Source organism: Spea bombifrons, chromosome 3 (genome assembly GCF_027358695.1).
Source record: "Spea bombifrons isolate aSpeBom1 chromosome 3, aSpeBom1.2.pri, whole genome shotgun sequence".
Lineage (NCBI taxonomy): Eukaryota > Metazoa > Chordata > Amphibia > Anura > Pelobatidae > Spea > Spea bombifrons.
The window spans coordinates 42,606,206-42,622,373 of NC_071089.1; the positions used below are offsets into that span (position 1 = coordinate 42,606,206).

General features: G+C 44.2%; 1 protein-coding gene across 1 annotated transcript in view; it reads left to right on the forward strand.

Annotated features, from left to right (window-relative positions):
• Positions 1–16,168, forward strand: part of RSPH3 (radial spoke head 3) — an 84,291-nt gene that overhangs the window by 39,473 nt on the left and 28,650 nt on the right. The window contains 2 exon segments of the mRNA XM_053460881.1: positions 2,960–3,101; positions 7,077–7,222. Coding sequence (XP_053316856.1) covers positions 2,960–3,101; positions 7,077–7,222 — 288 coding nt within the window.

The following is a 16,168-nucleotide window of genomic DNA, read 5'->3' on the forward strand; positions in this document are numbered from 1 at the left end:
TTTATTTCCTTCTATTTTCCAACCTGCCCCCCAGTTATGCACATCTGCCCCAGAAGTGCCTTATACCCCCTATATGCCACTGTGCCCCATGATATGCCTTTTAACCCTCTAAATGCCACTGTGCCCCATGATATTGCTTTTAACCCTATATGCCACTGTGCCCCATGATATGCCTTTTAACCCTATATGCCACTCTGGCACTTAGAGGGTTAAAAGGCATATTATGGGGAAGAGTGGCAAATAGGGAGGTTTAAGGCATTTCAGGAGGCAGAGTGGCATTAAAGGGGTTAAAAGGCATTTCACAGAGCACTCTGCCTCCAGAAATGCCTTACACCCCCCATTTAACACCCCCTCTCTCTCCTCCAAACGTACCGGTGCTTCTGAGTTGGGGGGGGCGCATAACACAGGAGGGTCCAGGTCCCCTGCATCTGAGCCCCAGGTGCTTAGTCCGGGCAGCATGTAGAGCTCCACGCGAATCGCGTAGAACTCTACACGCTGCCCGGACTAAGCACCGGGGACTCAGAAGCACCGGTAAGTTGGAGGGGGGGGGCATAACACAGGAGGATGCAGGTCCCCTGCATCCTCCTGTGTTATGCCCCCCTTCCAACTTACCGGTGCATCTGAGTCCCCGGTGCTTAGTCCGGGCAGCGTGTAGAGTTCTACGCGATTGTATCGTGTAGAGCTCTACGCGATTATATCGCGTAGAGCTCTACACACAGCCCGGACTAAGCACCGGGGACTCAGATGCACCGGTAAATTGGGTCGGGGGTTAACACAGGAGGATCCAGGTCCCCTGCATCTGGGTCCCCAGTGCTTAGTCCGGGAAGCGTGTAGAGCTCTACGCGATTGTATCGCATAGAGCTCTACACGCAGCCCGGACTAAGCACCGGGGACTCAGAAGCACCGGTAAGTTGGGGGGGGGTTAACGCAGGAGGATCCAGGTCCCCTGCATCGCTGCGGGGGATCTGGATCTTAGTCTCATAATCAGACCTATTTGAGGTCTGATTATAAGACGACCCTGATTATAAGACGAGGGTTATTTTTCAGAGCATTTGCTCTGGAAAAAACCTTGTCTTATAATCGAGCAAATACGGTATATATATATATATATATATATATATATAATTTTTTTTTGTGTTTCAGTATATTTACTGTCAACATGCCAGCCCACCGTACTTGCACAAAGTTCGGTGGGCTGGCATGTTGACGTCGGGGGCGTTCCCTGCTATGGTCAGGAGGCCTTACCTGCTGACATCAGGGGGCGTTCCCGCTGACATTGCAGGAAACACCCTCATTTAAAGGGGAAATAGGCGGGGAGTGCAGCCTGTTAAGTCCCCGCTTCCATGACCCGGAGGATTCGGGTGTTGACCTGGAGAAGCAGTGCAGTTTCCAGGTATGATGATGACGCTATAAAAACAATATATCCTAATAATCTCACTTGCATAGGTGTATCTTTTATTTTATATGTTTCAGGATCAAAATTGAAGCATGCATATATCATTTGTCAAACGTGGAATTAAAAAATGATATGTGCATGCTTCAATTTAGACCCTGAAACATCTGAAAATTAAATCCCATTAAATTATATATTTTTGAAAACTAGACAACATAGGGAATTTGAATAGGGGCAGGTTCCATGTAGCTGATTCCATAGCAGTGCCTTTCCAAGTTGGGTAATACATTTTTTTTTCACATCTATCTTGCAGTTTTGCATGGATATGTGAAAGAACAGAAAAAGCTTTCGATTTCTATTTAGCGACACTCCTTGAGTATAGCAATATCCCACATGTAGGGGTATGTCACTTCATTTGGATGTTCCTGTAATTGGAGCACTTCACTAATTTGTTGCTACTTATTTGGCGTTTGCATCGCTGGGTGCTGTAACATAGTCAGAAGGGGGAAATAGGGGGAATGAATAGACAAAGTGATTAAATTAAATGTAATTATTTTGTGTGTGAAATTGTAAAACAGGTCCCAATGCAGAGCCATGGCTGTGAGGGGCAATCAAGACAAAAGAAACTGGTATCTGTCTGTTTTTTCTGTTTTGCACATATTCTATGTTACCCATGCACCATGCAAAGTGCTGCACAGTCACCCCTTTTGAGACATGCATCTTTCAGTGTTTTTGGAAACGCCTATTTTGTTGTATTGTGCTGCAGGCCATTGTTTCAAAGCAATACAAGAACAATGTGAATAAGATGATGCATGTATAATAATAATCCATATACAAATTAACAAAGAATCGGAATCTCTCTAAAGTGAGAAAACATGATCTTACAGTTATACTTCAATATGGCAGCAAGCATTCCATAATGAAACCCTGTACACTAACAAATTCACAGTAAATAAAATTAAGGATATATTAATATACCCAATAATCACAACCCTAAGATGTGTGTATGTGTGTGTGTATGTATATATATATATATATATATATATATATATATATATATATATATATAATCACATTTACTAATTTCCATGATTCAGAACTATTCTCACCACCTTGATTCCTTTTGAAGGGAATCTCTCTTTTCTTCAGAAATAAGTTCTGATGTTGAAATTTCAAATGTTGGAGTCTATAAATAATGTATGAAAAATATGTGTGTCCTAGGAAGTTCCGGTGCATAATTTTTGGATTACTTCCTTGTTGTCTCATTCCACACTTATCTTAAGTAGATAACTTATCAGGTTTGGACATATCGTAACTTACATCATGATTGGTCCAGCATATCATTTTGGGTATTTGTAGTAGTAGTACTACTACAGTAGTACTCTTAGACAATCCTTACCAATATATTTGGTAAGTTCTTAAGTAGCACCTCTACAGTTAAGTTTTTTGTTTAATTAAACATTATCTTCAATTTTGTCTGTACCTTATCTAAAATTGTATAAATACCCTGGCATATTATATTGCCACATATCTGTGAGTGGTTAAAATATTTTCCTTGTCCTGCAGTCTGCTCAATCAGATCCAGTTGAGCTCCAGAGGCAGCAAGAAGCCCACAGAAGAGCTGTGGCAAAAAAGCGTGCCAGTGATCTACTGAAATCCAGATCACCAGAGCCAGTAGAGGGACTGAAACATATAGATGTCCAAACAGGTATGGATCTAGCTGGTGAATATTTAAAGAGATTTTTATGTCAACTTTTTAAATTATTCTTAGTAGCATGTTGATGTTCTCCTATCTCTCTCCACAGCAAAGGTAAGTATTTTTCGTTGAACATTGAAAAATGAGCATGACGGAACCTTTGATGTGGTTGACCTAAGGTGCCAACCACATATCCCATAAGTGGCACTGTCCCCCACCCCCTGCTATTGCCTACCACCTTTACAAAAAAAAAGTAGTGTAGTAGGACACACAAGGCTTCCTTTATATAGGAAAGTCTCACGTTTACATTTAAATGAGAAGGCTTCCTCTCCAAAAGAGGGAACGTTTCTGCTTGGTTATATGGAATCCGTGCATGGATTTATTATGTACACCTGTTCAATTGCTTGTTATCGGCATGTAGACGTGGTCAAGACAACTTGCTGAAGTTCAAACCCAGCATCAGAATGGGGAAGAAAGGGAATTCAAGTGACTTTAAAAGTAGCATGGTTGTTGGTGCCAGACTGGATGGTCTGTACTGGAGTACTTCAGAAACTGCTGATCTTCACACACAACTATCTCTAGGGTTTACAGAGAGTGGTCCGTAAAAGAGAAAATATCCAGTGAGCGGCAGTTGTTTGGACAAAACTGCCTGATTGATGTCAGAGGAGAATGGCCAGACTGGTTCGAGATGACAGAAAGGCAACAGTAACACAAATAACCACTCGTTACAACCAAGTTATGGAGAATACCATCTCTGGACGCACAGCGCGTCAAACCTTGAAGCAGATGGGCTAAAGCAGCAGTCTTCCTGTTCTTAGCTGACAGGAGTTGTTCAAGCTGGTGGTGGTGGTGTAATGGTGTGGGAGACATTTTCTTGGCGCACTTTGGGCCCCTTAGTACCAATTATGCATTGTTTAAACGCAACAACCTACCTGAGTATTGTTGCTGAACATGTCCATCCCTTTATGACCACAGTGTATCCATCTTCTGATGGCTACTTCCAGCAGGATAATGCACCATGTCACAAAGCTCACATCATGTCAAACTGGTTTCTTGAACATGACAGTGAGTTCGCTGTACTCCAAAGGCCTCCACAGTCACCAAATCTCAATCAAATAGAGCACCTTTGGGATGTGGTGGAACGGAAGATACGCATCATGGATGTGCAGCCGACAAATCTGCAGCAACTGCATGATACCATCATGTCCAGGCCCGGACTGGGACAAAAAATAGGCCCGGGCATTTAAGCCTGAGCAGCCCATATTTATTTATTTATTTATTTATTGTTAAAGCCCACCCTTCATGTACCATCTTTGCATTTAATCATTCAGACAAATCATTAACACATTCATTAATGCAGTCTCACAAATCAAGCAATTCATCCTCACATGAATTCATTAATTGTCATACGCATTCACACAACTCCTCCACACATTTATTCATTAATTCTCATACGCATTCACACTACCCCCTCTCTTCATCTTATCTGCCCCTTCTCACTATGTTCCCCCTTTTCACTATGTAACCCCCTTCCCCACTTCTCAATATGTACCGCCTCTATCTATCCCCTCTCCCCCTTTCTCACTATCTAACCCCCCCTCTGCCCCTTCTCACTGCACCCCCCTCCCTCACCCTACTTACCTTGTTGCTGGAGCAAGCAGCGACTGCGACCGGGCCTGCGGCAGGGCAGGATTGACTAAGGGGCTGATGGAGCTGCAGCTCCAGGCCCCCACCTTAAAATAGGCCCAGTCAGGACCGGACTGACTGGTCCTATATGGCCGCATTAACGCAGAGCCCCTTAAGCCCGCCGCAACTACCCCCTCCTAACTATCTACCCTCTCCCTCTTTGAAGTTCACTTACCTTTCAGGAGTCCTGCGGTGGGGGTGCAAGGCCTCTGCCTCCCAACTCTGCCACTGTATGGAACAGTATAGAGTGATGGGAGTTATGATGTACTTTTAGAGCATAATTAGATCATGAAAAAGACATTGGAAATGGTACAGCATAACACCCATCACTCTCACGCACTTACCAATGCACACATATACCAATCCACACACATATACCAATCCACACACATATACCAATCCACACACATATACCAATCCACACATATATACCAATCCACACATATACCAATCCACACACATATACCAATCCACACATATATACCAATCCACACATATACCAATCCACACACATATACCAATCCATACATATACACCAATCCACATACATACCAATCCACACGTATACCAATCCACACGTATACCAATCCACACACATACACCAATCCACACACATACACCAATCCACACACATATACCAATCCACACACATATACCAATCCACACATACACACCAATCCACACATATATACCAATCCACACGCATATACCAATCCACACGCATATACCAATCCACACATATACCAATCCACACACATATACCAATCCACACACATATACCAATCCACACACATATACCAATCCACACACATATACCAATCCACACACATACACCAATCCACACATATACCAATCCACACACATATACCAATCCACACACATATACCAATCCACACATACACACCAATCCACACATACACACCAATCCACACATATATACCAATCCACACATATACCAATCCACACATATATACTGATCCACACATATATACTGTGTGGACACATACCAATCCACTCTCACTTAATGCTTTCCTACCTTTCCTTTCTTCTTTCAGCTTCTTTTCCTCTTCTTCAGTTCTTCTGTCTTCTCTGTCTTCTTCCTGGTTCAGAGGGCACGGACAGCGGTGGGCGCGGCTTCAGTGTTGTGCGCCGGGATCTGAAAACAAACCCCGGCGCACAGCAGCTGTTGCCGCGCGGATCACAAGGGAGCGGTATCGGAGGTCTTTAACAGACCTCCGGCTCCCTTGAGTGATTTTAAGCCGGGTTGAACCCGGCTTAAAATCACTCAAGGGAACCGGAGGTCTGTTAAAGACCTCCGATACCGCTCCCTTGCGAGCCTGCTCCTCCAGCGGCGGACATTACTGTCCGTCTCTGGAGGGGTGCCGGGTGCCGCAAGTTGGCACCCCCTGATGAGCGGCCGCCCCCTGGAGTGTGGCGGCCGCCCCCTGGAGTGTGGCGCCCTGTGCGGTCGCACACCCCAAAGGTCGGCCCTGCCCTAAGGGGCCGGGAAGCCCCCACCAGGGCCGTCCTTAGGGGTCTGCGGCCGCACAGGGTTTAAATTAAAACATCAGGGTTTTTTTTTTTCAACTTTATTTAACATCCTCCATGTTAAATAAAGTAAAAAAAAACCCCGATGTTTTAATTTAAGCCCTGTGCGGCTGCAGACCCGCAAGGCCGGCCTTGGTGGGGACTTCCCGGCCCCTTAGAGTGGCGGACGCGGTCGCAGTTGCGGCGGGCTTAAGGGGCAGGTTTCCCCTTTATGCCCTGCGTTAATGCGGCCGTAGGTAGGGTAGGGGCCTGGAGCTGCAGCTCCATCAGCCCCTAAGCCAATGCGGCCCTGCCGTGGCCCGGCCCACCGGGCAAATGCCCGGTGTGCCCGATGGCCAGTCCGGGCCTGATCATGTCCATATGGACCAAAATCTCTGAGGAATGTTTCCAGCACCTTGTAGAAAGTATGCCACAAAGAACGTAGGCAATTTCCGAAGGCAAAAGTGAGTCCAACTAGCAAGGTGTATGTAATAAAGTGGCCAGTGAGTGTATATCTCACATAAGAAAGCTGCAGTCGTTTTTCTGCTCCTTCAACTAGCAAATGTTTTCTGCTTACAGGATACGTTGGTATGTACTGATTTCATAACCAGTTGACCATATTATTTTTTATTGTAAGGCAACCATGTATCCTTTATGTATCTCCACTAGTTGCACTTATGTTTATGTTTGGGTCACCTATATATTTAAATTTTGAAAATTGTTAAAATGTTATGATGAGGTTTACCTTATCTTATCCTTGCATTCATTGTGCAGACTTATATTTGGAGGAACTCAGTGACCGGATTGAGGAGAAGGATATAGAATGCCAGACAGATGCTTTTCTGGACAGACCTCCCACACCTCTTTTTATACCATCAAAGACTGGTGCTGATGTTGCTACTCAGATACTGGAAGGAGAGGTAAATGAAAAAAGAAAATTCTATCTAATTAGCTGCTTCAGTAGCTTTTTAACCCCTTCAGTCCCCTATAGACATACCAGTACATCCATAAAACGCATAGCAAGAATCCCTTATGGGCGTACCGGTACGTCCTGACCTTCTTGCAACAGCAGGGTCGTTTGACAGCCTGGACTCCCCCTGTCAGCAGAAGCCATCATCTCTGGCTTTCTGCTTCCAGATTTGCTGTAATGGCTGCTGGCCAGATCTGCTGGAATGGCTGCCGGTAGGCCGTTACAGTTTAAAATGCCAGATCGGGAGATCGGGCGGGCATTCCCTTCCGGGTCGCGTCACTGCTGACTGAAGTGACCCAAAAGGTCATCGGAGGACAAGACATCCCCTGCGGGGTCTGTCTAGACCATGCTGGGATTTCCAGTCGCTCCGATGAGGCACTGATCACAGACACTGTGATCTCTATGCAAGTCTATGGAGTAATTTTTTAAAAATAAATCTCTAAAATAATAAAATAAATTGAAAAAAATGTAACATTTCATAAAGTGATGTCATTGTGACATTACTAGCATTAATAACATGTTCAAGAGGTCCCTAACAGGACCTATAACCATACTGCACTGATAAAAACAAAACAAAAAAAAAATTATAAAAAAGATAACAGTAATTAAAACAGAAATATATATACTTTTGTGGGTATTTTCAGTTTATTTGTTTAAAATTAGAGTTGCAATCCCATCACACCTAATGTAAAAATAATGTACACCTTTATAGTATGTGCCCTAAAACTGCTGGGAAAGTATGGAAATTCTATATAAATGAAGTATTTCTGAAATCAGGATGCCTGAATTTATAAATTTGGAGGGGATTTTGTCACTTTACTTAATTTTGTGAGGATTCAGAGAAGAAAATATATATAAAAAACATTTGTTTCTAATTTTCGCTAGTTTTTACTAAATTTCTGATCTTAAATTTTCAGCTAATTATCTAACTATGGTATCAAAAGAAAGCCTACTCTCTCCTTGAAGAAACAATATATAGTTTAAAAGGGTACACTATTCGCAGGAAAGGGGAATAATCGCTGAACCAACATACCGCAAAAATGGCAAAACTGCTCCGGGACTTGTCGTACCAAAAACCCCTGGGATTGAAGGGGTTAAATTAGGGATTAGCACTGTGACCTGTAATTTTTGATATTTTTTTAGTGGTATTACAGAAGGTCTTAATGTTAAGGTATGTCTTTTTGCCGATGATACAAAGGTCTGCAACAGGGTAGATCTTCTGGGTGGAACAAAATAGGGCAGAAGGGAGGGTGGCAAGATTAATGAAATAAAGAGTCAGAATGAGAGAGAGAACAAATGGATTAATGTCTGGGTGCATTAATGACTGTGTAAATAATTTGTGTGAAAGAATAAATGATTGTGTGAATGAAAGTGAATTAGTGAGTGACTGTAAAAGTGTTTGTGAATCGTAGGTGTATTATTGATTTGTCCAAAAAAGATGGTATAAGCAGGGTGTTTAAGCACTGGGGACAAAGATGGCACAGGTAGCGTGTTTAGGGGACAAAGATGGCGTACGCTCAGCTGTTTGGGGACAATGTTGACTAAGGCTGGGCTATTCGGTGACAAAGATAGCACGTCCTATGTATGTGTAATTTGGGTGCTGGTCAGGTTCTATGTGGGCAATGTGGACGCCAGGGTTGGCTTTGGGGTGTGCGACCTGTGATCTATGCCTGTAATTTAGGGGGGTTTATCTATACCTTTAATGCAGAGTTTTTATCTAAACCTTTAATGCAGAGTTTATTTGTAATTTCCAATTGATATATACCTGCAAAGCTGGGTTTTGTGTTATTCTGTTGATCTGTATCTGCTATGTTTCTATACATTATTTATGTTTACCTGCCAATATAGGATTTGTATGTCTTATTCAGTTGATCAATACCTGGAGTGTTGTTTCCATGTTTTGTTTATTTGATCCATACATTCAGTGATGAGTTTACATGTGATTTCCAGTTGATCTATACCTGCAATGCTATGTTTCCATACATTATTTATGTACCCCTGCAAATACAAGTTTTTTTTGTCTTATTCAGTTGCATGTGCTGTTTCCATGTGTTGTTTATTTGATCTATACCTGAACTATAGGGTGTAAGTAAAACAGTGGTATGGTTTAGTGAATGAGGGGACAAAGGGACTCTGGGGATGATTACAGGGGAGAGTACCTCTCAATGTCACGGTGCAGTCAGAAGGACTGACTCTCACTGTCTTCCCCTGATCTGCAGTCAGTGTGGCAAATATATATATTTTGGTGTGGTAGCGGAGGGAGTGATTGCATGCAAGGGAGCGTTGAGCGGGGCCCAAGGAAATGCTTGGGTAGAGTCCAATTTTTTCACTATAAAATATATTGGCAACAGGGTCTAATATTTATATACCGTATTTGCTCGATTATAAGACAAGGTTTTTTTCAGAGCAAATAGGTCTGACTATGAGACGACTAAGATCCAGATCCCCCGCAGCTGCAGGGGACCTGGATCCTCCTGTCTGTCCCCGGTGTGTAGCTGGGGCAGCGTGTAGATGTCTACGCGATTCGTGTAGACAACTTCCGCTGCAGCAGGAAGGAGGCGTGGCTAGCAGCGGGGGTTGTTTGCGTCCATCGCGCAGACCTTTCCCGGCTGTCAGAGATCAGAGTCCCCCGCACCGGAACTCTGATCTCTGACAGTCGGGGAAGGTCTCCGCGATGGACGCAGACAACCCCCGCTGCTAGCCACGCCTCCTTCCGGCTGCAGCGTAAGTGCGTGGGATCTACACGCTGCCCCGGCTACATGACAGGGAAGTCAGAAGCACTGGTAAGTTTTTTTGGGGGGGCTGGGGAGTGTTAAATGGGGGGCATAAGGCATTTCTGGAGGCAGAGTGCTCTGTGAAATGCCTTTTAACCCCCTTAATGCCACTCTGCCTCCAGAAATGCCTTTTAACCCTCTATACGCCACTCTGCCTCCTGAATGCCTTAAACCTCCCTATATGCCACTCTTCCCCATAATATGTCTTTTAACCCTCTAAATGCCATAGTGGCAAATAGGGGTATAAGGCATTTCTGGAGGCAGAGTGGCACATAGGAGGTCAAAAGGCATATCATGGGGCACAGTGGCATATAGGGTTAAAAGGCATATCATGGGGCACAGTGGCATTTAGAGGGTTAAAAGGCATATCATGGGGCACAGTGGCATATAGGGGGTATAAGGCATTTCTGGGGCAGATGTGCATAACTGGGGGGCAGGTTGGAAAATAGAAGGAAATAAAACCAAAATATTTTTCTCAATCATAGCTTTTATTAAAAAAAAATAGTTTAGATGAATTAACATTTACTGGTAAAATGTTTTTCCTATAGGGTCGTCTTATATTCAGGCTTTTTCTTTTTTTCCCTAAATTAATATTCAGATTTGGTGGGTCGTCTTATAATCGGGGTCGTCTTATAATCGTGCAGATACGGTATATATATATTGGTAGCAGAGGCAAATATGTATATATATATATATATATATATATATATTGGCAGCAGGGGCAAATATGTATATATGTTTTGGCAGCAGGGGCTAATATTTATTTATATATTGGCAGCAGGGTGTCGGGGTCCATCCAGGCTGCAGAGCTGCATATCTCTGTTTTTCCATGTCTTGCCTCAGTTCCCATGTTTTGCTGTGGTCCACTCCTGGATTTCCGTATGCTCTGTCCTGAACTTCTGATTCCTGGATTCCAGTCTTGCTCTTTGCTTCAGCTCCTGTTTCCTTTATAAGGTGTGTCCCACCCGTTTTTTCTGTTTGTCTCAGTCTGCAGTCTAAAGGTTTGTCCTTCTCGGTTCTGTGTTTGGATTCAATGTTTAGTTTATCAGTACTTTCGTATGCAGGCTTTAGCGTTAGGACACACCATCATTGGAGTTCTTTGGCGTAGAGGTGGGCTAAGCATTCTATGGCCATATTATGTAACGGAATCTCCAATTGTATCACATAGTCCTAAAGCGAGCTCAGGGAGGACAGAAACCTCCCGTGGAGCAGAAGGGCAAAAGGGTATGAATACAGAGCGTGAAAGCGGGGCCTCACGATTAGGGCTGCAACAACTAATCGATAAAATCGATAATAATCGATAATGAAATTCATTGGCAACGAATTTCATTATCGATTAGTTGAATCGATTATTATCGATTATAAAATGAGGGTTTTTTCAGAGCAAACGCTCTGAAAAATCCCCCTCATTATATAATCCGTTTAGTCTGACTCACCGTCTCACAGCAGCAGCTCCTACTTACTCCCCCTCCCTGTAATCACTGTGACAACTGGCCCCGCCCCTTCCTTCTCCAGGCCAGAACCACATGGCTGTGACACTCATCTAACTGTAAGTATATGTATATATATATATATATATATATATATATATATATATATATATATATATTTGGGCTACTGAAAGTTAGGGGAGGTGGGGGTTAATTTAGGGGCAGTTATGGTTAGTGGGGTGTTTAGGGTTAATTTAGGGGCAGTTATGGTTAATTGGGTGTTTAGGGTTAATTTAGGGGCAGTTATGTTAATAGGGTGTTTAGGGTTAATTTAGGAGCAGCTGTGGTTAATGGGGTGTTTGGGGTTAATTTGAGGCAGTTGTGGTTAATGGGGTGTTTAGGGTTAATTTAGGGGATGCTGTGGTTGATGGGGTCTTTAGGGTTAATTTAGGGGATGCTGTGGTTAAGGGGGTGTTAAGGGTTAATTTAGGGGCAGTTATGGTTAATGGGGAGTTTAGGGTTAATTTAGGGGAATCTAAATCCTGGGGGCAGTGAAGTGACAAATCTGGGGTATAAGGCATATACAGTATATAAGGCATATGTGGGGAGGGCAGTGTGGCATGTCTGGGGAGGACGGAGTGGTGTATCAGGGTGTGTAAGGCATATCTGGGGGTAGAGTGGCATATCTGGGGGTAGAGAAGTGGCATGTCTGGGAGGCAGGGTGGCATGTCTGGGGAGGATGGAGTGGGGTATCAGGGGATATAAGGCGTATCAGGCACAGTGGCAGATGTGGGAGGCAGCGTGGAGTGGCAGATGTGGGAGGCATTGTGGAGTGGCAGATGTGGGAGGTACCATGGCGTGGCATATGTGGGGAGGGCAGGGTGGCATGTCTGGGGAGGATGGAGTGGTGTTTCAGGGGGTATAAGGCGTATCAGGCACAGTGGCATGTGGGGGGTAGAGTGGAGTGGCAGATGTGGGAGGCAGCGTGGAGTGGCAGATGTGGGAGGCAGCGTGGAGTGGCAGATGTGGGAGGCAGCGTGGAGTGGCAGATGTGGGAGGCAGCGTGGTGTGGTATATGTGGGAGGCAGCGTGGTGTGGTATATGTGGGAGGCAGCGTGGAGTGGCAGATGTGGGAGGCAGCGTGGTGTGGTATATGTGGGAGGCAGCGTGGAGTACTGTGGTAGGCAGCGTGGCATATGTGGGGGGGGCAGCATGGCATGTCTGGGAGGCAGCGTAGCAAGCCTGGGCTCAAATGTGCATATATTGGGGGGCTGGTTGGGAAATAAAGACAAGAAATGTATTATCAAAGTTTTTTTATTCTGCTGTTTGTATTTAACATCATTTGTTTAGTAAATTATTTTAAATAAATGAAAAATTTACATTCATTTTTTTTATCCGATTAATCGAAAAAATAATCGGCCAACTAATCGATTATTAAAATAATCGTTAGTTGCAGCCCTACTCACGATCCTTCTGACTTTTTTGGGTTTTAAGCAGGAGGTGTCAGAAAAGTTACCACAGGGATAACTGGCTTGTGGTGGCCAAGCGTTCATAGCGACGTCGCTTTTTGATCCTTCGATGTCAGCTCTTCCTATCATTGTGAAGCAGAATTCACCAAGCGTTGGATTGTTCACCCACTAATAGGGAACGTGTGCTGGGTTTAGACCGTCGTGAGACAGGTTAGTTTTACCCTACTAATGATGTCCAGGCAGAACAAGGCAGAACTAAACTTGGCTGGATGTGGAAATCTGAACTAAACTTGGATCTGACAAAGCAAACAAAACTTGGAGATATCCTGCAGGCACCCTGGAGCAGGCATGAGGCATAGCACTGGAATCATGTGCAGGATGCAGCAGGCTGGGAGTATGGAAGCTAAGCAGAGTATCAACAGAAACGTAGCAAGCAAGGGTGACAGAGCAAAGAAAAAGGAGACCGAGCAAGGAACATAACCAGACAAGAAATACATGATACAGGGCACAACAAAGCACAGGGAACAAGGCAGGGAACACAGGGGAAGGAGTGAGGAGCCGGACTCCTCGGACGCTTCTCCTTTAAGCAAGGATAGGACAACTTAACTGGGACATGGGGAGAGGAGAGAGGAACCGAAATCCTCAGATGATTCAGGGAAGGAGGGCAAAGGTACATAAGAGACAGACAGACATGAATACAGGAACTAGCCTAAGACTATGTGATCCAATTAGAGATTCCGTCACATAATATGGCCATAGAATGCTTAGCCCGCCACTACGCCAAAGTACTCCAATGACGGTGGGTCCTAACGCTAAAGCCTGCATACGAAAATACTGATAAACTAAACATTGAATCCAAACACATAACCGAGAAGGACAAACCTGCAGACTGAGACAAACAGAACAAATGGGGGGGACACACCTTATAAAGGAAACAGGAGCGGAAGCAAAGAGCAAGACTGGAATCCAGGAATCAGAGGTTCAGGACAGAGCATACGGAAATCCAGGAGTGGACCACATCAAAACATGGGAACTGGGGCAAGGCAGGGAAAAACAGAGATATGCAGCATATATCTATATATTGTATATGTACCGTTTTATAATTGGCCCCCCTACTTTGGTCCCTGGCCCCCCATGTGCCCCCCTAAATACGAAAGCTGGAGACGCCACTGTCCAAAAGAAGGCAACCCAAATTAAGCTACTTCAAATTCTGCCATCAGGCATATAGCCCTGTATGTCATGCCTTTCTAAAAAAAATATATATATATCCAGACGCCTTTTGAAGGCATCTAATGTATTTGATAACACCACCTCACCTCCCTTGGCAGTGAATTCCATACCTTTATTGTCAGTACTGTAAAGAATCCCTTTCTTTGTCTTCTATGAAATCTCCACTCTTGCAGTCTCAGAGGGTGACCTCTTGTGCTTTGTACATTTCTGTTAATGAACAGGTCACCGAAGAGCTCTTTATATTGGCCCTGCATATATATATATATTAGTTTCTCTTCATAACTACCGTATTTGCTCGATTATAAGACGACCCTGATTATAAGACGACCCCCCCAAAATCTGAATATTAACTTAGGAAAAAAAGAAAAAGCCTGAATATAAGACGACCCTAAAGGAAAAACGTTTTACCAGTAAATGTTAATTCATGTAAACTATTTTTTTTAATAAAAGCTATGATTGAGAAAAATATTTTTTTTGTTTTACGCACAGTTACGCACATCTGCCCCCAGGCTTGCCACACCAATATGGCACTGTGGCCCATGATATGCCTTTTAACCCTCTATATGCCACTGTGCCCCATGGTTTGCCTTTTGACCCCCTATGTGCCACTCTGCCTCCAGAAATGCCTAATACCCCTATATCCCATTCTGGCATTTAGGAGGTTAAAATGCATATTATGGGGCAGAGTGGCATATAGGGAGGTATAAGGCATTTCAGGAGGCAGAGTGCTCTATTAAATGCCCCCTTAACGCCACTCTGCCTCCTGAAATGCCTTATGCCTCCCTATATGCCACTCTGCCCCATAATATGCCTTTTAACCCCCTAAGTGCCAGAGTGGCATATAGGGGTATGAGGCATTCCAAAAATGCCCTATGCCCCCATTTAACACACACACACTTACCGGTGCTTCCAATTTCCTGCTGTATTGCCGGGGCAGCGGGTTGACGTCTCCTTCCGCTGCAGCTGGAAGGAGGTGCAGTTGGCAGCGGGGGTTTGTCTGCGTCCGTCGCGTATACCTTCCCCGGCTGTCAGAGATCAGAGTTCCCCGCACCGGTGTGGCACCGGTGCGGGGAACTCTGATCTATGACAGTCGGGGAAGGTATGCGCGACGGACGCAGACAACTCCCGCTGCTAGCCACACCTCCTTCCGGCTGCAGCGGACGTTGTCTACGTGGATCGCGTAGACATCAACCCGCTGCCCCGGCAATACAGCAGGAAGCACCGGTAAGTGTGTGTGTGTGGGGGGGGTGTTAAATGGGGGGGGGAGACAGGAGGATCCAGGTCCCCTTCAGCGGTGCGGGGGATCTGGATCTTAGTCTCATAATCAGACCTCTGTTTGAGGTCTGATTAGAAGACGACCCCGATTAGAAGACGAGGGGTATTTTTCAGAGCATTTGCTCTGGAAAAAAAACCTTGTCTTATAATCGAGCAAATACGGTAGTATCTTCCAATCCCCTTATTAATTTTGTAGCCCTCCTTTGCACTTTTTCTAGTTCCATAATGTCCTTTTTAAGGACCGGTGCCCAGAATTGTCACATTGGAGAAGGTTCAGCAAAAATAGTAAGTGGTTTGCAAGAGAGAGATTATCAGTAAAGGGATATTCATATGTATAACTTGAAGGAATAAAGAGAGAGAGGAGATGCAATAGAAATACGTCAAGGGCGTGTTTCTCCTGCATTGGGCAGCTGGGCTTCTCTCTGAGAGAGAAGAGAGATAACCAACAATGACGGAGAAAATAACACTTCAGACTTAAGTTATTACTTTGTAGGCATGAGAGTAAAAAAAAATTAAAATTTTTTAAAAAATTTAAAAAATTTAAAGTAAAAAGCTGTTTAAATAATGGCTATATGCCTGCACAGGGACTCCTACATGACCCAGTACCCGCAACCCTGACAAGAAGTTGGTCATATAGTGAACTAACTACCATTCCATGGCAAATTATCAGTTTCCAACCAGACCATCTTAGATTTACAGGAAATTTGGTAGGGTGTTA